Source organism: Egretta garzetta, unplaced genomic scaffold, assembly GCF_000687185.1.
Source record: "Egretta garzetta isolate BGI_Z169 unplaced genomic scaffold, ASM68718v1 scaffold35, whole genome shotgun sequence".
NCBI lineage: Eukaryota > Metazoa > Chordata > Aves > Pelecaniformes > Ardeidae > Egretta > Egretta garzetta.
The window spans coordinates 802,444-825,301 of record NW_009259730.1 but is presented as its reverse complement, the minus strand read 5'-3'; the positions used below and the strand labels follow the sequence as shown (position 1 = coordinate 825,301).

Genomic DNA, 22,858 nt, shown 5'->3' with positions numbered 1-22,858 from the left:
TAGGAGTTATAAGGCTTCCCTTGCGAATCTGGGGCTATTAGCAATATATGGATAAACAAGAGGGAAGGAGCAGAGTGCAAACAGACTGCATGTCCACAGGGTCGGCAAAGGAAAAGGGCTGAGCACTGTGGCCGTAACAGCAGAGAGCATGGGGAAGATGTCAACTATCTATGGAGGACCTGGTGTGATGCCTCTTTCATTTACAGGGGAGGACATTTAGTCTTCCTATATTACTCACATTGTTTTCACTTAGAGACAGTGTCATAGAAAAATGAATGTAAATCATAAAAATTTTAAAATAATATTGTGAATTAAACCTTTTTGTGCCTTCCTTCCTTGACTAATGTTACAGCCTGAAAGCTCAGGAAACTGCTTCAGTAGTGGAGGCAGTTTCTTTTGTCAAAACTCTTATATTGATGCAGAAAGTTGTTTTGGCTTAAATCCAGCCTTTATCCAATGACGAATATGAGAGTTTTCTTTAATATCTCTCTTTATAGAGATTCCTACCATTTCTCAGAGTTACATCTTTACCTCAACTTCCTCCTTTCCAGGTTATTGTGGACAATTGCTCCTTATCTTCTCATACCTTGAACGAGTACAGATTATGTAATATGAATCAGTACTTTGTCCATCTGCAGATTTGTGCTGACACCACTCTACCTTTTACAAGGAAGGAGGGGATTTGCTTAATAGCTGCACCTTTTCGTGGTATGAACTGTGTGTGTCATCATTTCACTATTTTTATTTTCAAGCCTTTTGGAAAACTTCCATTCTCATCAAAGCAGATATACATGCATCTTCACAGAGCATATGAAAGAAATCTTAGGAGTGGACAATCCACCTGTTTCTCATGCAAATCAACTTTGAAATCCAGGGTCACAGCTTAACCTACTTGTATGTTCAATTTTTTCTTGCCTGTGATCAACTATATTATTGCTGCAAACAATTAAAACATTCCAGAAGCTAGAAAAACTGCACTAAGTTACACAATGAGAAAATTTGACTCTTTACCTTTCAGCTGTGTTTTAAACATACTGGATAGCTCATCTGATTTTAACTCACCTGATAATTCCTGAGGGTCAGTTGTTATACTTCTTTGGTTTGACATCCGTTGACGAATATCAGGATGCTGGTCAAGCAGAAGCATGGTACCTTGTTGCCATGCACAGGGCCATTGCAACTGATCATCATTTGCTCCAGAAATCAAGTGCAAGTACACTGCTAAATTAAACGGATTAGTGGTACCATTTACATACAAGCTGACTTGAAAAGCGTACCCTTTACTAGAGTAAAAAGGTGGACTGTATATTACTCCTTCTGCCCCTGCTACATTTGTGTTGAGGAGATGTGTGAAATTTCTGATATGCCAGACGTGGTGGGGACACTGAGTTTCTGACAAATTGATGTCGTCAATAGAGAGGCCCCCGTTTGATAAGCCACTTCCTCTCACGCCTTGAAACACAACCCGAAATTTACTTGTGGCATTCAAAGAAACATGATGGAGCTGCCAGTAAGTCGCAGGTGAACCTGAAAAACAAGGGTAGGGATTTCTGAGTAAGCAGGACAGTCAAACACTGCACAGTTCTACAGACCCTGTACCAACGCTATGTAAGAATTTCTCAGTTCCACCAGCACTGACATGATGGACTATTTCTCCTGTAGATGTCATGTTTTCAGTGCAAGATCATATTTTCTCAATTCAGTTTTTCAACAGATTTAATATGTATAGCAGCTCTTTAATCTGAGTGAAAACAGTGTTAATGGTTTTGAAGACTCCTTTTCATATTTTTAAAGAACACTGCATTAAATTAGTATAAATGTTGTGATAATTATATGCACAATGATGGCTGTCACTTGTGTTATTAAAAAGAAAAAAAATCAGAGCAAAGCATGTTCAAATAACTGAATAACAACATGTCTCAACAAAAAATGCTACAGAGGATTCTGGGAGCCTAGAACTACAAGATTTGTTCATTCAGTTGTTTGTGTATATTTAAATGGCCTGTTGGACGTTTGCCTATGCAGAAGCACTATTCACCCATCAAATGATTAATGACACTAAGTTCAAATTAAAGCCAGTCATTTGCAAAACCTACTTCATGTGATAAAACTTCATTGTGAGTCTGATGCTGCGTCCAAAAGTGCCTGCACTAGTAAATTCCTCTTGACTCCAAGAGCAGTGTATGCAAAACCAAAGACCTCTGCACAGGGGCTTTGTAAGGCAAGTGAAAGTAGAACATCCCTTGTTAATAGTATGTACATGAGACAGTTTCTTTTGCTGTCTGGTTTATGTTCACCTGCACAAAAGATCAGACTTTCAGTTGCATTTACAGAATAGGCAGTGCCAATCCCAGGTGCAGAACTCATGCTTCTCTTTCCTAACAATTCTACACACAACACAAAGGATCTCAGATATGAGTCTTAACTTCTTGTCATTTTGCATCACTATTATAATTAGGAGAAAAAAATAAACACAGAAACAAGAACAAAAGTGCCCCACTATCTTCCATTAAATTGGCTTCTGCATTAACAAAAGTTTTTTTGAACTGCGTATGAAAGAGTGGGCTTTCTGACTCATGTTCAGTGAGCAGACCAGCTACTGTGCGGTGGAATGTCCCCCTCCCACAGCCTCCCCTGTTCCTGGCTGAAGGCAACTACAGCAGCTGCAGACCAGAAGAAAGGGTTCAGGGCTTGTCCCTCAGCCTCTCAAGCGTGGTGGTGCAATGCAACCCCACGAGCAACTTAGCCAGGATGTCAGATCATGGCTGGAAAGGGCTGCATTGTTGGGGCTTCTTCCAGTCTGCTCACTCTGTGTTGGCGAGGGTAACTTCTCACAGGAGAGAAATGAGGCCGCATGGGGGAGAAATGATCTTAAACCATTCCTGAGAGTTTTAGCAGAGACTGTCAAAGTAGCGTTCCCATTTGGACGCACATATCACATCAGAGACTTAAAAGGAAATTATGGACTTGAGAAAGAGGGAATGAGAGATGGGACCTCATATACATATAAGAGTATTTGTGAAAAAGGCTCAAGCATGGAGAAATTAACCTTGGCTTCAAAATAGGGTTCGAAAGAGCTTGAAAGGCTCAGACTAATCTGAAATTTACAGCTGCCTTAGCAGCCCTGACACTTACATTCACTGATATGATTCCTGATGGCCCACAGGGATGATGAAAGCGTCAGGGTGAAGAAAAGAGTGGAAAAAAGAAAAGAAAAACAAGCATGAGCAGTAGCTGAGCCTAAAGGGTCAAAAGGAGGCAGAAGCAGCGTACTTGATACCTATTTTGTAAAAGAACCTGCTCAGTCCTTTATGTAACCAGAATATTGAACTAGTTGTAGTTGTAATGGAGACCAAATAATAGTTAAATATTTGAGAAAGTAACTTAATTATAAGGTGACTTTGGCAATTCTAGCTTAAAGAGCTCTTGTCCGTTGACTGACCTCGGCTGCTCATTCTGTAGACCCAAGGCTCCTAAAACCACAATAACTTATTTTTCTTCAAACTACAACTCAAATTGTGATCTGCTGCCCATGTATTTCAGTTAAGTCATTTCAAACCTTGTTCAAAAAGTAAGTTAAATTTTATTTATCTTTTTTAAACTGTTATGTTAGATATGTCAGGGAACTTATTCTTTCCATTTATTTATTATTACTTTCTTATTCATTGCAATTTACTCTAATGACCAGCTTCTTCTGTTGCTATTGATACCAGCAATTCTAGAACAGTTAAAATGACTGTTCATGGAATTTTATCTATTTTGGTGAGAAAACTATCTTGATAACACAAGAGTTTGTAATTTGTGGTAATTGATTATATTATAGGAAAACGTCTGCCTGAGGATCCATCATGTGTAATCTTGCCAGCAGAGAATCAATTACACAGTTAGAGAAGAAGCCAAAGAATAACACTAGGAGATGAGTCACTTTGTTACAATATTTTCCCCCAGTACTTTAAAAAGGATATTGAGTATAGGTTAAACCAAAATGCAGTCTTATTCCATACCTTTTATCTCTTCAATGAGTCTCAAAGTACCATTCGGATGGGCTGAAGTATACTCCCTGACCCAGACATACAGACGGTCGCTTTCGTGACCACTGTTATAGAAATAGAATTGTAAGCACTGAAAGCCCCTTTTGGGATACAGAATTCGGCTCTCCAGGATAGCTTCGCTTCCCTCTGCTCCAGCGCTGGTGTTGAAATGCATGAAGAAGCCAGAATCTGTCAAAAATCAGTGAGAAATGAATGGTAGAGGAGAGACAAAAAAATGTTCCTAGCGTACTGGTATTCTTAATACTGTATTGTACTAACGCTAGAAGACATGGTCAAGGTGGGGTAAGGCAGATCCTGGACAAATCCTCAGACTGAGGACTGTTACCTGTTCGCATTCTCCAGAGGCAGAACTGTTCTCCTTGCAATTTTTTTCCTCATCTGGCTGTCTCTAGCAATTTGTACTCAAAAGCATGGGCTTTTACTCTTTACCCAGCGCCAGTAATTCACAGTTGCCTCCCTCTCTGGGAGGACTGGCTTAAGCTCCCAAACTCATGAAGTTTTCTCTGACAGGCTCAGAAACAACTTGCTGTACTATCAATTAATTGTTCACCTGAGCCCTGATAAATCATAATTTCTAAATTCTAATCCTAGCCAAAGAACTACTGAGCAATTATTCAGAAAAGTAAAGTCTCCCTGCTGTGCCTGTACCATAGGTTAGAATATTTTATAGAGTTCTCCTGTCAGGATGTGACACTAAGACTAGAAACCAGATGAAAAGAGAGAAGAATGTTCAATCTTCTCAAATATGCAGAAAATCAAACATATTATATGTTCGATTACATTGCATTACATCCCTAAGTATGTAGATTTATGTTGCTTAGTTAAAAAATAAACTGTAATTTGACAGAAATAAACAGAGAACAAGGCCAAGAGCAAAGTCAACTTGCATGCCTCTGCAGAAAATACTTCCCAGAGAGATAAGAACAGTCTTTTCTCATACCTTCGCATTCTCCCATATTAGTGTGATCAGTATTTGGCCCAGCAGGAACCTGAGACACTCGCTGCCAATCACTGTTATCCTCTGAACTTTGAATCATGCCACATATATTTTCAAGTTCAAAACTGCATGTGTCCATGAAACTTAGGGAGGAGGCTGTGACATTTAAAAAAAAAAAAAAAGAAAAAAAAGTTGTGAATGTCTATTACGCAACACACATTTTAATTCTCAATGTCCAAAGCCAAGAGCAGAGGAAGACAAGCACAAACTAATCAGTGGCTTCAAATACCATCAACATTCATAGGTACAGTCTTCAGGAACTCAAAGCATTTGGCGATTAAGCACTGCAATTAATAAGATGCGGTCAGGACCACTCTGGGCACTTCGCAAGCCCAGGAGGGTGCCAGCTAATTATCACACCACATCTTCTCTTTAAACAAGGAATGCTAATGCCAGCCCCCACCCATCACACAGCCAAAAAAGCTGAGGACTTCCCATTCATTCCTCTGCTTTCTCTCAGCCAGTCGACACATGGCCACAGATTTTGATAAAGCTTCACTAATTTATCAGCTGGAGTGCCTACTTTGAAATATAGTAGAGCAGCAGTTATTGCACAGCAATGGGCAAACCTTGATTTTCAAAGTGCTGAATGGAAAAAAACATTCAGCAAAGGTGCATTTGGGTCCAGAAGACACCTCATCTCATACAAATTTTTAAGATGTCTTGCATATAACAAGTGAAAAATTACGTGAAGGAAGACTGTGAATTGAATAGGAAAGAGAAAACACTGTATGAAGTTATTTCTCTGTCTAAAGCAAACCCTGGATAGGTGAGGGGAAGACACAGTCCAGGTTTATCCCTATTCTTAGATTTGTTTCTCGTTGTACCACGTCTGAGTTCTGCGTAACACCAGCCATGATTTGAAAACAGCTAAGTTAATAAAATGCTTCATGATTACTGCTTTTCACACTATGTATAAAAAATTGTGGCAGGTTTAAAGGTTTCATTGCACCACAAAAAGGGCCCTGAGCATCGCAAAAATCAACTTCAATGGCACACCAAATGCTTCACTTAGGCTGTAGCTCAGGGAAGCACTTAAGCATGAACTCCTGCCAAATCAGTTGTACTGCTGAGATATTTTGTACTGTCCTCACAGAAAGCTAACAGCCCTCTAGAGGTTGCAAAGCTATCAGAAGTGTTGTGTGACTGATACCTTTTAAGATGCAGTATTGGTATGATGTTGTAAAAAACAAGGAAAGATTTTCACAGTGAATGTTGTATATTGATTGCTGGAGAAATTAAAAAAAAAAACAGCTAGGGTGTCAGCAAGAAGGTGAGCAAAAATGGAGAATTATTAGATGAAAGAACTCTTTGAAATCAAAATACAAACCAAAATATGAACTCATTTTGCCCAAACAGGAAAGCAGTAGCCTAACTACCTTAATTAGAAAGTGCCGGCTGGCATGGAGTGGTGACCTGAACGAAGGAAGAAAGAAAAGCAAGACCCAGTAGCTAGCTTACAGTGCATTTCTTAGATTAATTCATGAAACAGGGGAAGGGGGCACTGCTTGAGGCAGGCTTTGAATTCCACCTGCACCAAAAGCCAGATGCTGTCTTGGTATGTAGTGAAAAGCTGGACTTGGAAGAAAATAGGTGGGGAAGGAGTGCTGAGTCCTAACTTCCAGGGGCTGATGGAAACCTCATGGTCAGTTCTGTTAAGTAATATGGTAGAAGGGGAAAGCAGACTAAAATCTGCTGTTATCATATGGCCTGAAAGACAGTGCTGAAGAAGAGATCAGAACAGCGCTAAAGTATCCGTCCTTTCCAATCTAAGAGCCAAGTTTCCCATTTTTAATGGAATTCCCTAACCATACAGGCCTTTAGCAGAAAATCAGTTTAAACTTTTCCTTAAATCGTGTTCAGCAACAGAACTAATCTTTTTTTTTTGATTCCTCTGGGAGGATATCTGCCACCGAAACCATTTTTGGCATTCTCTCTTCCCTCTCAGCTGAAAGGATCAGTCAAGCAGCCGGGTGGGCGAGGGCTGGGACCTGTGAAGCGCCGGTCCTCCCTGGCACAGGGGCCGCTTAGGCAAACGGTGGGTGCTCTGAAGACCCCTTACAGCTCTGTGAATGTCGTGCACACTACACTAAGCTGAGGGACAGACTGGGGAGCAGGGCAGATCCTGATTGCACTGAGGGTGGTGGCAGTTCTGTCACTAATGTCAGCATAACTGGGGCTTATTTCACTTGGGGAATGTGCCTATAGGTTAAGAATAAAGTTGAAATGTCATGAAGTGTTTATGTAATGCCCGAGACTGATGGAAAGTATATAAGATTAATGGAGAGGAAGAAGGACCCCATCCTTAGCTCTAAGCACTTCTCGAAGTCTTAACTGTGTGCCAAGTGCTGGAAGCGAAGGCTGCATGTGAGTGTGTTTTCACTTCAGACCTACACGAACAGAAATATTTTCATCAGAATTTTATGCTCAAAAAAAGCACTGTTTTAACAAAAGAGTTTGATAATTATTTAGGGTATCTGTAGAATGAGGCTTAAAATATAATTGTAAACCAGTACCTGCTACTTGGGATACTGAGGCAGGGAAGTGAAAGTTTTCATCTGAGTGCCAGGGCACATTTGATGCAGTCACAATTACAGAATTATATTCCAGTCTATATTTCTCTGTCTCTTACTTTCACTCAACTTCCTAAAATAAATCCCACATGAGCAAAATAACTCTTTTGACCACTTTTGGAAGAGACTGAGTTTGAAACTAAAAATAAAAATTTTCAAAGCTTGCATTTTCTTCATAACAACGTCCGTACCCTATTTGCATGAACACACGCTCTGTCTCACAGACTGCATGAGAGCGGAGCAGGGACGATAGCCACAGCAAAGATAGATACTCATTTCTGTACAGTGTCTGAACAACAGCTGTGGAATAATGGGGGAAAAACCAAAAAGCTTTGTGCAGAAGCACGCATTTTAAAGAGCCACCCAAGGGATGAACAAAAATCAGCTGCTGAGTGAAGCTGGTTTTTAACTAAAGGTCAGATAAAATTGCACAGCAAACTCTGCCACACAGCAGTGTTTCTGCAGGAGGGCTATGTTATTTCTAGCTGCACCATTATTTATGGTGTTTTTAACACGATTCAATTCTCCAAATATCTTAGCATCTCCTTCACTTGTGCCTGGATGAGTCCAGCATGTGTGTATCACCCTCATTTCTTTCAAATGCCAGAAGAAAAAACAATTAAAGAAATTGAGAAACTTACAGCAATTGTACAGCCGGTTCAGTTTCTGGACATCATAATCGCTGAAATCCATTCGCTGTCCTATTACATCCATGAAGTCCGGTATGTCAGTGACGATGGTGGGTTCAGTCCCGTTCCTGAATGCATTTTGGCTATAGTGCATCACAGAAGTGTAGTCATAGGGAACATTCAGGGAGTCTGATGTTTTATCATCATATTTTTGGAAATTATGTTCTTTACCTAAATGGGAAAAATAAAAGGAAAGATTGTTTGTTGCCCAAGGGAACCAAGTTTTGATGTACGGGTTTAAAGTGACAGAGAATCCATCAGATCCCCATGTATGTTTTTGTAGACATTTACTTGTACTTCCTCTGTAAAACTATTTTATTTCTAGTCTAGAGTGATTTACTTTCCTCTTTCAGGCACTGCAACATAACATGGTGACTTCTGCTGGATGAAGGAAAGCTTTTTGCTACGAGAAATCCTTTCCCCGTGAAACCACCCATAAACTTTGATGGGCTTGTGGTACCCAAAAGTGGAGATACAGTTTCACTATTCAAATGAATGCAATTTGCAACTGTAATGCTTCCCTGTTTCTAATCTGCATTCTCTGATGTTTAATTGCTGGTCATTTTAGCTCACAATAAAAAAGTTAGAGTTGTCATCAGATAAGCTTCCAGAATTTAACTTTACAGATATTTTCTGGAGTATGAGTGAAAAAACATTACTACCTACCTATGGTAATGGAAGGTAAAGTTTTAAATGTTTTGAATTAGCCAAAATACAGTAACTATATTCTGGTCAGTGTAAAAAAGCTGCAGCAGTTTCAAACAGCTAACAACAGTGCAACTCGTCATTAAAGGGTCAGCAAAATGTAATGGAAACCAAATAACACAGTCGAAGACATTTTCGGTGATATATACTTGCATATGCACCTGACTATTGATCACAACTAAATAAGGATGCATTGGATTTAATTATCTGTTTTTTCAGCCTTCTGTGTGTACCTCTATTAGGAAAGCATCGAGTCTGTGTATAAAACTTTGGTTTTGAACTGCCTGGAAGTCACAGGGGATGATGGCAAGCTGAAGAGGCAGAGACCGGGCAGAGTCCAGGGGAACCCAGTGCCGGCTGCCAGGCTTGTGCCAAATACGCCAACACTTTGGTTCACAAGCTGCATCGCCGAAGTAACCGCTCGTGTGGTGCGGACCCTGAAAGGGGTCCCTCCTTTCTGCACACCCTTTCAGCACGCTCTGCCATCTCGGCTCTGCTGCCCGAACCAGGGGTAGCGGTCAGGGAGAAACAGGACAACCGGTGTTTTCACTGGAGATTTTCTACTGGCTTTGGTCACGCTGGGTTTTTCAGAGTGAGATTTTTTTTTTTTTAATTACTTTTGTTTTGTTAAGGGCTCCCAGAGTAACAGTGCTTTTAGAATATTCATTTAAACAAACAAAATTATTTTCTTCTGTTGCTTTCCTGTACAACACATAGCTCACAACAGGACTCAGATCTCTAGTTAGGGCTCTGGGAACTGCCATGGCACAAGGAATAACCACAGCAACAACAAACAAGGCTTTCTGTCCCAAATAGATGTCACTTGCTATTTAATTTATTGATAATGCTGGCTTTGAAAATTAAGTCCAGGTGATAGAATGGCACGGCCACCAAAGGATGGCTGGAAGGAATGTTCCACAGCTAAACCCCCTAGCACCAGGGTCTGAAAGGAAAAGCCGGGGAGAGACTGACCAGGCCGAATCCTGTCCCACATGATGGACACATAGTCATCCCGGTCGGACCGTGACTGCTCATGCCAGAATCCCAGGGCATGCAGGAACTCATGCTGGATCGTCCCAATCCTGTCACAGTTGGCTCCGATGGAGAGCTGCTGCATCCCCACTTGGTGGTTCCCCACTAAGGACCAGCAGCTGGCATGGAAATAAAATGAGAGAGGGCTCTGTGAGACACATACCAACCCCGTGCCTCGTGAACTCCAGAATCAGTCTGTTCAACAGGTAGGTCTGTAACATGAGTGCTGAAGTTACATTTTGACACAGAGAGCACTTTTTCATTGATCTCTTCCCTACCAGATCCTTTCCTCTCACATTTAGCTCTGTTTCGATGAACAAGCAGTTCCCCCGCTCTGGCTCTATTGTTTTTAATGGGTTTTCTTTAGCAGAAAAATGTTGAGCTGTTTGTGACAGAAGAAAACGGATGAGGATTTCATTGGTACTCTGGTAAATATTGAAGACTATGGACACATGATTTAGAGCAATTAAGTTTCTGCAAATGAACAATTTTTATCTCGACCGCAGTAAATGACCATGAGTGCACTCGGAGCCTGTCCCTATCGGCCAGGGAAACCAGGTTCATGCTCATTCTCGCCTCTGCCATTGCAGCTGCTTCTCTCTTCATGGTTTTGGCCTTTTGCCCTTTGCTTGCCAGGCAAGGTATGCTCCTGCACGGCTGTGTTTACCTTCTGAAAGGTTGGCGGATTTGACAGTGCTTTTCATAAGCTCTTTTCTTTCCAGCTGTCTGTGAGCTGCTGCACTAGGGCCCTTGCCGCTGACACACGCTCACAAGGAAGAGCAAAACCACAGCTGTGCTGGAAGTTTTTATTAAAGAATAAAAATTTCACTGAGCTATCTGCACAAGCCAATAAAATGGCACCCCACGCCCACAGACTAGCAAGCACAGGGAGTTACATTTAAATTGATATTTTATGCAGCAAATAAATCAACACTTACCCAATGAAGTCCGTAAAATTAATTGGGCGCAAAATATACCATAGGATTTGCAGTCCTCTCACCCCAGAAATTTAAGAACACAAGCACACCATGCGCTTTCGAACGCTGTAACTTATTAGTGCAACATATTCCCCAGTATTTCTCTTTCCACAAAGCATCACAGGCCTTGGCTATTGATTACTCATTAAAATCCCAGCATGAGACCTGGGAAGGAGCACATGTGGCATCCATGATTTCACCAGCTTCCCTTGAACAAGGCCTCATATCAATTATGCAGCTTTTTCTGGTTGTGCAGAAGTCTAAGAAGTCTCGTCACCATTCCGGGTCCACCTCATACCAAAGCAAGCTGCCTCTGGCTTCACAGCTACACAGAGCATAGCAGGCTACAGGCGCATCCAGGACGCTGCCAAAATTAGCATCCAAATGCTGGGGGATGCAGCTTCCGCTTGCCTTCAGTCTGCCAAATGCCTACGACACCATCGTTCTGCAGCCACAGAGGGAGCAAATGCTTGGCCTGTGTCACCCAACACTGAGACTAAAACTAGGTGAGTGGGACAGGGCACTCCAGAGCAACGGCACCTGGAACACCATGCTAGCAGTGTCTTTAGGAGGGAAGAAAAAGCGGGGAAAGTCCCAGCTTCCCCAAGTGTGTGAGAGCTGTATCGCCCCCGATTCAGTGCTTTCGGCACGGCTAGTTGCTCTATCAGAGGCTAGAGGACCGGGGAAGTACCTGCTCTGACTAATCCCATCAGCCTTCTTTTTGGAACAGATGGTCTGTAAGTGAATACATGCCTCCAAAAGTGATGATACCACCTAGAAATCCTATTCTCTAACAGCCAGGACTTATTTCAGGCACGCTTTTATACTAATGTCCTGCTAGTATCACATAGAATCACAGATGACCAGTATCAGCACACAGGCACTTGGACTTACCAGCACCAAGCTGGTTAGCCAGGGATCGGTATCCATCCACTGCTGCAGGGGTTCCCTTTGCCATGTGCCACAGTTGCACAGAGCTGAGGTGACCTCCCAGGAGAGCTCCATGAAAACCTGATTTCCCACGTGGAATTATGAGAGACAGGGTTGATCCCCCCCTTGTCTGCTAACAATTTGACTCTACCACACCATGCTAGTTTTTCTGCTGAATAAGCCCTGCTCTTCCTGAGAAGAGTAGGGAGAAACAGCATATCCATCGTGGGTTCCCAGAGCTTTGCAGGCACCTGCCACGTCTGATGTTCCTGGATTTCTGTCACTCACAAGCACCTCTCGTGTATTTGGCTTGGCATGCAGGCTAGAGTCAAGAACAAGTTTTTAAATAGATCCACAGTCTAACCTCTGCTGCAGATGCAGAGACCTGAATAGAGGGTGAGGTGAAAGGCTGTGTGCTAGAAAACCTCACATGTACCTCTATTCAGTGTTACAAACATATATATCTGTTAACGTAAAGGAGGCAGTTGCCAAGGCTTGGAGAATGGCAGGTAAAGAATGTGGACAGAGAGAGGGCTCTTTGCACAGGGTTTGATGACACTGTGTGTATAAATCAGAGACTACAAATGTATTTTTGTTGACAGGGCAGTCAACACAACAAAATGGCAGCTGGCTTCTTTTGTGGCTTCTTTTGTGGCTGACTTCATTTGAATTCAAAAGGATCATCTAGGTGAGGACTTTATGGCCTACTACAAATCCTTTTGACTCAAAGTTCCCCCACCTTCCTCTGTCTGTTTTATAGATGCAAGCCAAGATTAGAAAGGCAAAGACGATTTATTACTTTTTCTTGGTGCGATAAAACTTTACGAATCCGGCTGGTGTTGCCAGGAACTTTGTGCTCCTGTCTGCACTGTACCCTCTGGACTGAGGGCTTTAGTATGCGGTTGGGGAGTCCTAGCTGACTAAAATAATTAGGAATTATTTTCCTAATTCCAGAGTGGAAATGGGTTGGTTTATCCACCTTTCACTTTGTCCCGTTACATCGGGAGAGAGGAATGGAGCGAAATGAAAGGCAGTTAATGCAGGGTCAGTCCTGATAATTTCTTTGTACAGCCCCAAGCTAGCTCACTGAAACCAGCCAGCCATTTTCCGGAAACTGCACCACTTGGCCCCAATCTTTTAAGAAGTGCTGCTGAGCATTAATTGTTTTATGGATGTGTCAGCTGAGATGACAGAAATATTTCAGGGCAAGAAATGCACCAGGCAGTGAGGGCAAGATACGTTATCCAGCTAGAGCGACTTGTCTTCTTCATCACCATGAGTCATCTATTTTTAATAGACCTAGGTTCAGGAAAAATTATTAACAAATTCAATGCATACTTTATGTGACGAAGGACTAAAAAATTTAGCTACATGCGTTTTCCATTTGGCTCAGAAAGTCTAAGAGTCATTACCATGGGAATATGCATTGTTCCCTAAGTCTCCTCTTATACATCTTTTAGGGCTGAGTTTCAATGTCATGTGCACAGCATGAAGAATAGAAAATACAAAGAGCCAGAGACCGAAGAAATTTTGAAACAATTATCTGCTACAAATATCTCAGAACAAGCCAAAGGGAAAGGGAAACATTTCTATTATCAGAAAATCTTTCCCATTTATGAATGCATTCTCATATCAGGAAATGATTTTCTGAAAGTAAATTTTCTCACCAGGCTATCAAGCTTTCCCTGATCTCCTTTTCTAAAAAAGAAATGGTTCAGCGCAGAGTGGAGAATATATTTGTTCTTGTTGCACTGTTTTGACAGAGACTGTCTAAGAAAGGGAAGCAGCTGGGCCAATTTTGACTTCCTTACTGGAGTCTTATTTTGCAAAAGCTAAGGCGGAATAGCATAACTATTCATCAAAAGAGGTAAATAAAGCGAAACCTCTGTAAAATATCTCAGGGCTGTGTAGCATTTAAAAATATTGCTGTTGTATCTGAATGCTGGCGTGACATTGTTCAAATGCAATTCCATTTGTTGTAGTCAAACAAATTCATTGTCCCACTGTTAGAACTACCATATTTCCAACGGGATTTTCTTTTTCTAAAAACTAAGGCATACTAAGAATGACTGTTTGAAAGTGGCACTCCATATATCCAAAGATCAGTCAAGAAAACAACTGACTTGTTTCTGATATCTCTTACCATGCCCAGAAAATTACCTCTTAAAGGAATGATTACCTCTTACATTTAAAAAATAAGCATCAGCAAGAAATTGTTCTATTATTATCAAGGTAATAACTGTTTTGGAAACAACTACAATTTCCAGTTAAAAAAAGAGTGGAAAAACAGACACAACAAAAATACAAAATTATAATCAGCTACATGAATTTTAGAGGGAATACTGGCCATGAAAATAGCCTGTAGCCAAACAGGGTGACAGTTATTTTACATTACTCCTCTTACCCACTTCCTTTGAAGACAGATATATAATTCTTCTCCCCTCCCCATGGTTTGAAGTCAATACAGGTTTTTAGTCGATACTGTTCAAATGCCTTGAGGATGAGTCCCTTAGCATTCATTTCTGCAAAGCAAACAGTGTTCTTGTCAATACCGAGCCAACAGGTTTGTACTGTTATCCATATGGAGCAAGTCCTAAGGGGGGGTCTTGCTCCAGCCATCTTTGATTAAAATAAGCAGTAATTTTGCTGGATTAAGACCTGGGTAGGGACCCGAAAAAAATAAATTAGGCTGTTGGGACATTGTATCTTCCTCTTGTTTTGTTTACATGTTAAATTTTCTTTGGTACTTATGTATAAAATATGACATGATTAATATATAGTGCATGATAGTGCATGGTTCTTAATTTTGTAAATACATTCATTTCCTTTGCTGAGATTTATGTGAGCAAGTATTAAATAAACAGGGAATGAAAACACGGGATTTCATGTAGTGCAGGCTACAGAACTCTCACAGAATTTCTCCAGCACTTGATCTGCTAACATTATAGCTGGGTCATCTCCTCTAAGCAACTTGTGTGGTTTCAACTCAGTTTAGATCCGAATCTAAACTGGGGGTGGGTGATTTTTTTTTTCCTGCCATGTACCAGAAAGCTGACCCCACATTGTGTAGTGAGGGCACAGTCTCCCCATGTGGTGTACAGTAAGAACTCAAACTCCATCTCACCACTTGCCTCTGTCATGCAGACTCACAGCTGGGGTGGATTCAAAGGGACAGAGACAAGCTATGATGCATCCCTGTCCCCACAACAGGGGACCCAGTGATGTGCTATTGCAACTCCATTGCCTGCCAGAAGGCCAATTTGCCATCGGTTCTGTAGATGATGTAAATGGCCAGGAAAGCTTTCTTGCTTTAAAAAGATCTTCAGTGCCCTGTTTTTTCTTCTGCTTAGTAGTTTTATGTCTCAGACATATGATTTTAAAACCAAGGCAGTCTGCTGGGCCATAGCAATGGTAGGGCAAGAACCATCCAAGAAAGGAGGTGAGACCCAGCACCAACACGAAGATGACATAGAATAGACTCATAGAATCGTTTAGGTTGGAAAAGACCTTTAAGATCATCAAGTCCAACCATTATGATATAAGATGATATAAGATGATATACCCTGCTTGTGCACACCCAGGCCCAACCCTGCTGTGGGAAATGACCTGCTCAAGACTTCCAAGAGGAAAGGATGCCACAGTGTCTTTACCAACCTGTATTTAACATTTCGATCAATATGACATACAGACATTGTCAAGGGCTTATACTGTACCCAGGCTATCTTCAAGGACGTAGGGAATAACGTGGGGCCACCGATAGTTGTCACCAATGATGGAGCTTCGTTCCTACATTTGAGAAAGAAAATAACTATGCAGTCCTCAGTAAAAACTGACTACAATAGTGCTAAAGCAAAGTATGTCTCCTACAAGTCCACATAAGACCTATAAGAAATCAAAGAGCTCAAAAACTTTGGAAGACCCCTCAGAAGTCTAAGGCTTGGGTTTGAAATCCCTTCACTCCCTTCTACTGGTGTCTCCAACTTCTGCAGCATTTCCTCCATAAAAATTGCCTGAGATTTTTATCTCAGTGTGAGGAGAGCTTCAGCTCCTGTGGGAAGCATTAAGACCTAAATTCCTCACAACGGTGCAGTGATTAATAATTATGTAATTTTTCATAATGCAAGGGTTTGTTCTTGTGCCCTTAGCAAGTGCTGTCCTTGCTTCCACTGATATGCTCAGGCCAAAGCAGTTCACCAAAAGAAAGAGTAAAGCACTATTGACTTTCAGAGGTACAAAACACCTTTGGGGTTTCTACTAGGTCGCTTTGGGATGTAACTTCCTATGTAATTTTTTTTTTAATGGATCAGATAGGGAAACTGGAGAAATGCTTTAATATGTGGTATTACAGATCTAATTTTCCATTGGTTTTAGTGAATCTACTTATATGATGAAGGTTTTGCAGCACTGGTCTGTAAATGTAATTGATTCATAAAGAATATTTTGCAGATAAATGAAATCTTTTATATAAACCTGTCCAGATGATGATCAGAGATGCTGAATATCTTAGAAGTTTGAATATAAAAAACACAGTAAAGGAAAAAAGAAGCTAGTAATATTGATCTAATGGCTAAACTGACCTTATTCTGGATAATGTTTCCACAAATGCTCCCAACTCCTTCACTGTCTATGACATTTTGTAGAAACCCATCCCCAAACATTTTCAGTCTATTCTTACATAAACAGCATTTATTTATTGTTAGTAGGAGCAGGATGCATCAATCATTTCCATGCCAGCGATACTTTACATTGCATAAGTCAATGACACATTTCTGGGTTTACATTTTATATTTGAACTCACCCGGTCAAGTTTGATGTCTCCCTCAAAAAGATCTAGTCCTAAAGCTAAAGGGAAGAGGAGATTAACATTCAGTTATTGTATTGATCTGTGGCTACCATAATGAAAACCAAGAAAAAAAATGATAAGAGAAACTGAATTTTAAAAAACCTTCATTGATGTCAAAGATGTCTTGATCAATTCCTCCGTCTACATCTATTTCTGAAAAATAAAAAGACAAGTGAGGTAGGACATTAGCTCTTGCTGTTATCTTTATGAAGTGTGAAAATTAATGCAATAACAATAACAGTAATTATAAATCTGTGTCTGTCCTAGTGATGTTTATGAGCAGCTGTTTTTGTTGACTGCCTCCCGTGCATACAAATAGATCTCTAAACAGAACTCACCAGTTGTCTCCAGAGCAGGCTGTGGAGGGAGGAAGAAAAAAAAAGATATTATTAGAAAGGCACATAATGAAATGCAGCTCGCGTTACTCTCTCAACAGTATTAGAGATGCGATTTAAGCTCAGCTGACAGCACTTAGCGCATGGCTTTGTACTGGATTGACTGGACCCACTGCCTTCTCATTTGACTGGAAATGCTTATTTGCTTATGTGGTGGCGTTGTGTCCTCCCCGCTTCAGGTTGCCCCACAAGTAAATCACCCACCCAGTACTGCTTCTGTGAAGTTTTCACAACCATTTTTCTCTCACCACTCAGGCAGTGCTGAATGGCCTTCCACAAATGGGAGGAGCCCATTATTTCTATGAAATCAAGTATTGCTACTGGACAGACGCTGTACAGAACCCATGGAGGCTATGCTTAGTCTTCCCTTGTAAAGCTGAAGATGGGGAGAATGAGTGGTCCGGTGTCACACAGCAGGACTTTGAAGGACAGGACACACATCCAGGTCACCTCAGCCCCAGTTCAGTGCCCTTGGCTGGGCTCCATTTACCTCAGCAATTCCGACTCAAAGGCTGTTTCTGCGATGTGCAAAATTCAAGTTCCATACTGGAGCAAGACCACAGTGACATATACATCGCACACTTCTCCTTGCCATAACATGCCCATAGAATGTAACCTATATTCTTTTATTGGACTAGACACTTCATTTTAGACTGGTTTGGCCATACTTGACATAATGCTGTGCAACTATTTCTCACCCAGTGAGTAGAATCATGAACAGCCTTTCTAAAAAATTGTTGCTGGGTGGGTTTTTCTGTTTCTCATCAAGAGTCTTGTATTTGTATGTTTGACAAGAAGTCACAAACTGAAGGTAAAAAACACCCTTAAAAAACATGACAATAGAAGTTACAGATACAGCAAATGGTAGGTTATTACAGCAGTTCTGCAAAGCAGGGTGGGATTCTTACTTTTTTTTTTACTGTAGTTCCCCTCCCGACTGCTTTTCTTTCTCCATATAAATAATTTGTTATCTTTCACACATGCAGTTTTGCATGCATGACTTATTTTTCCAGTGTGGTAAGCATCTACAACTTCTATTAGAAACAATGAACAGTACAAGATCAGAATGTTGAAAACCAGCAAAAAATAAGTCCATGCAGTCCACAAGAATATTAATTTTGGTAATTTCTACCACCTGTATGACAGCTAAGAAAATAGTATGGCCGGAATATTCAAAAGAGATTCAAGTGCACGTGTTCTTCTAGACCTGACTTTTGGCACATAATGATGGGAACAATTTTGAGGGCAAACATAACTGTGGACCCTAAAACTGATGGGATTCATATAAAAACTTTAAAGAAATGCAGAAAAAAAATAGCTTCAATGAAATTTCTTCATTTGGAAAAGGTTCAGAAAGAAAGCTTTGAAATTGTCCTATTTTAGCTTTTTAGTGAAAGATTAATTTTCAGTCTGAAATTACGGTCTTGTGAAAGCTTCAGCGAATGACAGAAAAAATATTGTAAATACAAAAGCCTGAAATCTCATTTTATCATTTTGATTCACCTGCACTAAAATTAATTCAAACTGTTGCTTCACAATTTTTGTCAGATTTTGATCATTTATTCTGATTACCTAAGACGGGAAACCCATTTTTTGCCTAACCAAGTAGAGGTTATAAATTGTAGGTTTAAGAGAGATAATGCCTAATTGGTATGAGCTGGCATAATCAAATGCTTAATATCTAAATGTTATATAAACAGGCAAAGTTTTTAATCAACTTCATCTTCTGCTTCATAATTTTCTTAATGAAAACCACCACCCACATATGTCCTTGCCCAGTCTAAAGGCAGGATTTTGACCTTAAAGTGTCAGCTATGAAAAACATTGAGTGGAATCTTTTTCCTGATGCAATTTCTCCTGAAACAGTCTTGTTTCAGTACTTCACAGTTTTAGGTTGTTTCAAAATTTTGTAGATTTTAAGATATCCGACTCTTAAAAACCCAGTGTCATTGTGGAAAAATGACCCAGTCCATTGAAAAACTGTTTCCAGACTTGAGCAAATGCTGAAGGATGGATTTTGATCTCACATTTCACTGAGTTAACTGATATTATTCAGGTTTACATTACACAGAATCACAGAATGGCAAGGGTTGGAAGGGACCTTGGGAGATCACCTAGTCCAATCCCCCTGCTAAAGCAGGTTCACCTAGAGCAGGTTGATACATGAGAAATAAGGATGGGGACTTTGGAAAAAAAAGAATAAGCATATAACTGCATACAGATACAGTTTAATAAAGCAAAATATCTCTTCTGTCCATAAATCTGCAAGGTCAACAGACTCCTCTTACATGCCAAAGCTTTATTGCACATCTATCTATCTTCTCATTACATTTCGTTATCCCTGGATATGCATAAGACGGCATCAAGTCCACGTAGTCAAGTTTTGAAATTAAAGTCCAGCTTGTAAAACAAGCTGAAAGTACACGGGCAAAGTGTGTAGCACACACTTTGAAGACTTCATTTGCTTTTAAACTCTCCCCTAGATTCCTAGCTAACACAGAAGAAAAAAAATGACAAGTAAAGCTTGCAATATTCAAAAATTAAAATGACATTATTGTCTTTTCTGTTACACATTGTTGATGGAGGAGAAGAATCATACCTATCTATGTTGAATCCTCTTATAACCATTAATGGAGAGTAAAATGTTTCCACAGTTTCAGTATTTATACATTACAATATACCCACATTGACTAATAAGAAAGCATAACTTGTTCTAAAGGTAAAAACTGGCTAGCTCATGGAAAAGCTTCAGGAAAAGGTTTCAAACTTAAATCACTGTAGGTACACCCAGCACTACTTTTGGTGCACAAACCAAAATGTGAGTCCATGACTGAAGAACACCAAAGTCAGCGATTGACTGAAATCCTTGCTTGTCCTCAGTGTCTGAAAACTGTCGTGTTTTATGCTGAAGGAAGCCCTTTCAGCACTCCTTTTGCCTTCCTTCTCAACAAAACTAGGTCTTTAGTCCTGCGAACCTCAACAGCAAAATACTCAGTTTCAAAAGGTGTATCTCTACATACAAGTATTACTCTTGAGTAGCAACAGCTTCCATTCTCAATACCAGCCTGACAACTGGGACCTATATGATGCATTTCTAGTTTTGTAAATAAGCAACAGAGTCACAATTCACAGTCACATAAAGAGGAAGGTTATATTGCCTGCAATGTACCAAAGAGGAATCTAATTTAGACTAGCCAATGCTACTTTTAAATCTACACCAAAAAAAAAAAATCTGAACATTTATAATATTAATCCCTAACTTTGGCAAAAAAACATGGTTTATGTGAATTAAGTTAGATTAAAGTTTGGTCAAACCATGGCTTGTGAACACATTTCACTGGCAAATAATTCAAGTGCATATTGAATGGATGGGAAATATCTCACCTATTTTAGTCACGTAAAAACTAGACAAGTAGACTTACTCAGTAATCAGTGGAGAAACAAAAGAGCAATTGCATACATAATTTATCTGTCGCTGAAATATGTATGGCACCATGATGATGCTCTGGCGTCTCCAGAAGATGAACCACCTCACCTTGCTTGGACATCTATTCTAAGATGTGATAAATCACCCGATGAAAATTTCCCTGTCTTACCATGAACTTCAGATGCAGTCTAGTAAACCAGTTTAGAAGAGACAACCTAATTTATCGGTGTTTTCTCCAGCCTGTGTAACTTTTAGTATTGGCATCCAGGAATACGAAAGCTTTTCCTGCCCATAAGACACATGGAAATGAAATAATCAGCCCTGGTGATCAGAAGCTCTTCTCTCACACCGGAACTGGTTATTATGAGTCAGTTTGACGTGTGATAGCTTGTAGATGTTAGTGGCAGTCTGCATCACCTACTACATGTTTTACCAAAGCCTGTAGAGGAATCCAAAGAAGGCTGAGACTTGAGTTTCCAAAAGGTTGGGAATAGAGCGATGGGTAGTCATGATGGGCAGCAGAAATACAAGGGAAGTGTGAGGCTGGTGTAACAGGGGATGCAGGACTATGGAAAAGTTAGGGACATGAGGTTGAGCCCTTGACTTAGAGAGCTGTATGAGCATGTGTTAGTGGAGATGAAGAGGATACGACTGCCACAGTGAGGTATTGGAGCTAGATTCAGGGATCAGACAGTTAAGTTGCATAACGTAAAACAGATAATGTTATTCCACTTAAGTGACGTCACAGTAAGTAATACCTTACTCTATAGGTTACCTTGAAGATAAGAACAGCTGAAATGAACTTTCAGCAACCTACTGGGTTTTGTCCTCCAAACTAATTACATTGCTTATCACTCAAATTCCTGACCTCTGCAATAAATTATCACAAGATGAGCCAAATGCTACATTTCACTACAAAAGACAGGAAATACAAAATCTCCATTGTTACTTTTTTGGCATTAAATAGTTCAGCTGGATTGAAGGAACAGAGAATGGTCATTTACGAGTATGCCCAAATAAAAAGGCATCAATTTCAAAATCAAATATATTGTTTTATAGCAAAACACCCCCCCCATATTTTAATACAAATAGTGGCAAAATAAATTTTAATACTTATCTTGATTCTAAACCAGATTTTCTATTCTGGTAATGTTACTTCAAATATTAAGGGACATTTTGCTTAGATGGGGAATGCAAGATAAGCTCTTCCCATGTATAGCCAGACCTATTAAAAATAGCAACACTAAGACCCCAAGGAAACAGAAATCTTTCCTTTCCATGCAGATGACTACAGAATTCTTATTTTGCAAACACAACATACTTCAGTCTTTTCCTCTCAAACTCATCTTAAGGTGCATTGCTTACTTCATTATATCAAGAATATGTATTCTTTGATTTCTTACCTGACTCCAGACCACCTGAAGAAGAAGCCAAGTTAGGAGTGCAGGTGTGGAAAACCAGCCCATATTGTTATCCAGTCAGAAGTTGCATGGACAGAATTTCAGACCAACTTGGTATTTAAGACATTAAATGTCATAAAGCAAAACCTTTGTCCTTTTATCAGTGATTAACTCACCCACCTTTTTCTTGTCCAGTAGGCGAAGTCTACCATTACTATATTATGATAACTAACATATGCTTAACTCTTTTTAAGCATTGCTGTGAGAAAAAGTATTGGACACAAAGTGACATACAGGATGAAATGGACACAGGAAAATGGAAATACAGAGGATACGGACACACTGAAACACAGGAAATTCCATTAAAACATATGAAAACTTTTTTTTTATTCTAAGGCTTTTTAAGTGCTAGAACAAATTGCTCAGAGAAGTTGTGGAGTCCCCACCCTTGGAGAGAGTCAAAATCCAACCGGTTTGCAAGCAGGGGGATTAGAGTGGGTGATCTCCACAGGTGCCTTCCCACCTCAGCCATCCTCTGATTCCATGAATAAAGCTGGCACTAAAACCTTTCAAACAACTGAAAGCTAGCAAGACTTTTGGCAGGTAACACATTAATATATTAATAAATATGGGGGGGGTTGACACAAAATGAAAATGGGAAATGTGTGCACCTAAAAAAAATCTGTCAGCAACATAATTTCAGTACCTTGCCTTTAGAAAAGGCAATGCATGCCATTGCTGTTGTTGATGAACATGAAACACTGTATTGTCAGTAAATCATACAATGGCATTCTTCCGGAGTATTTAAAAATTCCAAACAAAATAATTTTTTAAATGT

At 40.1% G+C, this 22,858-nt stretch overlaps 1 protein-coding gene across 1 annotated transcript in view; it reads right to left on the bottom strand.

Annotated features, from left to right (window-relative positions):
- MEP1B (meprin A subunit beta) overlaps positions 1 to 22,086 on the bottom strand; it is a 38,304-nt gene extending 16,218 nt beyond the window's left edge. The window contains exons 1-12 of the mRNA XM_009639480.1: positions 22,024 to 22,086; positions 17,137 to 17,155; positions 16,901 to 16,951; positions 16,754 to 16,797; positions 15,669 to 15,741; positions 14,360 to 14,477; positions 9,989 to 10,167; positions 8,264 to 8,482; positions 4,993 to 5,145; positions 4,005 to 4,220; positions 1,063 to 1,527; positions 538 to 540 (exon numbers count right to left, since the gene is read on the bottom strand). Coding sequence (XP_009637775.1) covers positions 538 to 540; positions 1,063 to 1,527; positions 4,005 to 4,220; positions 4,993 to 5,145; positions 8,264 to 8,482; positions 9,989 to 10,167; positions 14,360 to 14,477; positions 15,669 to 15,741; positions 16,754 to 16,797; positions 16,901 to 16,951; positions 17,137 to 17,155; positions 22,024 to 22,086 — 1,603 coding nt within the window. The remainder of the gene's footprint in view (positions 1 to 537; positions 541 to 1,062; positions 1,528 to 4,004; positions 4,221 to 4,992; positions 5,146 to 8,263; positions 8,483 to 9,988; positions 10,168 to 14,359; positions 14,478 to 15,668; positions 15,742 to 16,753; positions 16,798 to 16,900; positions 16,952 to 17,136; positions 17,156 to 22,023) is intronic.
- Between the last annotated feature and the right edge of the window lie 772 nt (positions 22,087 to 22,858).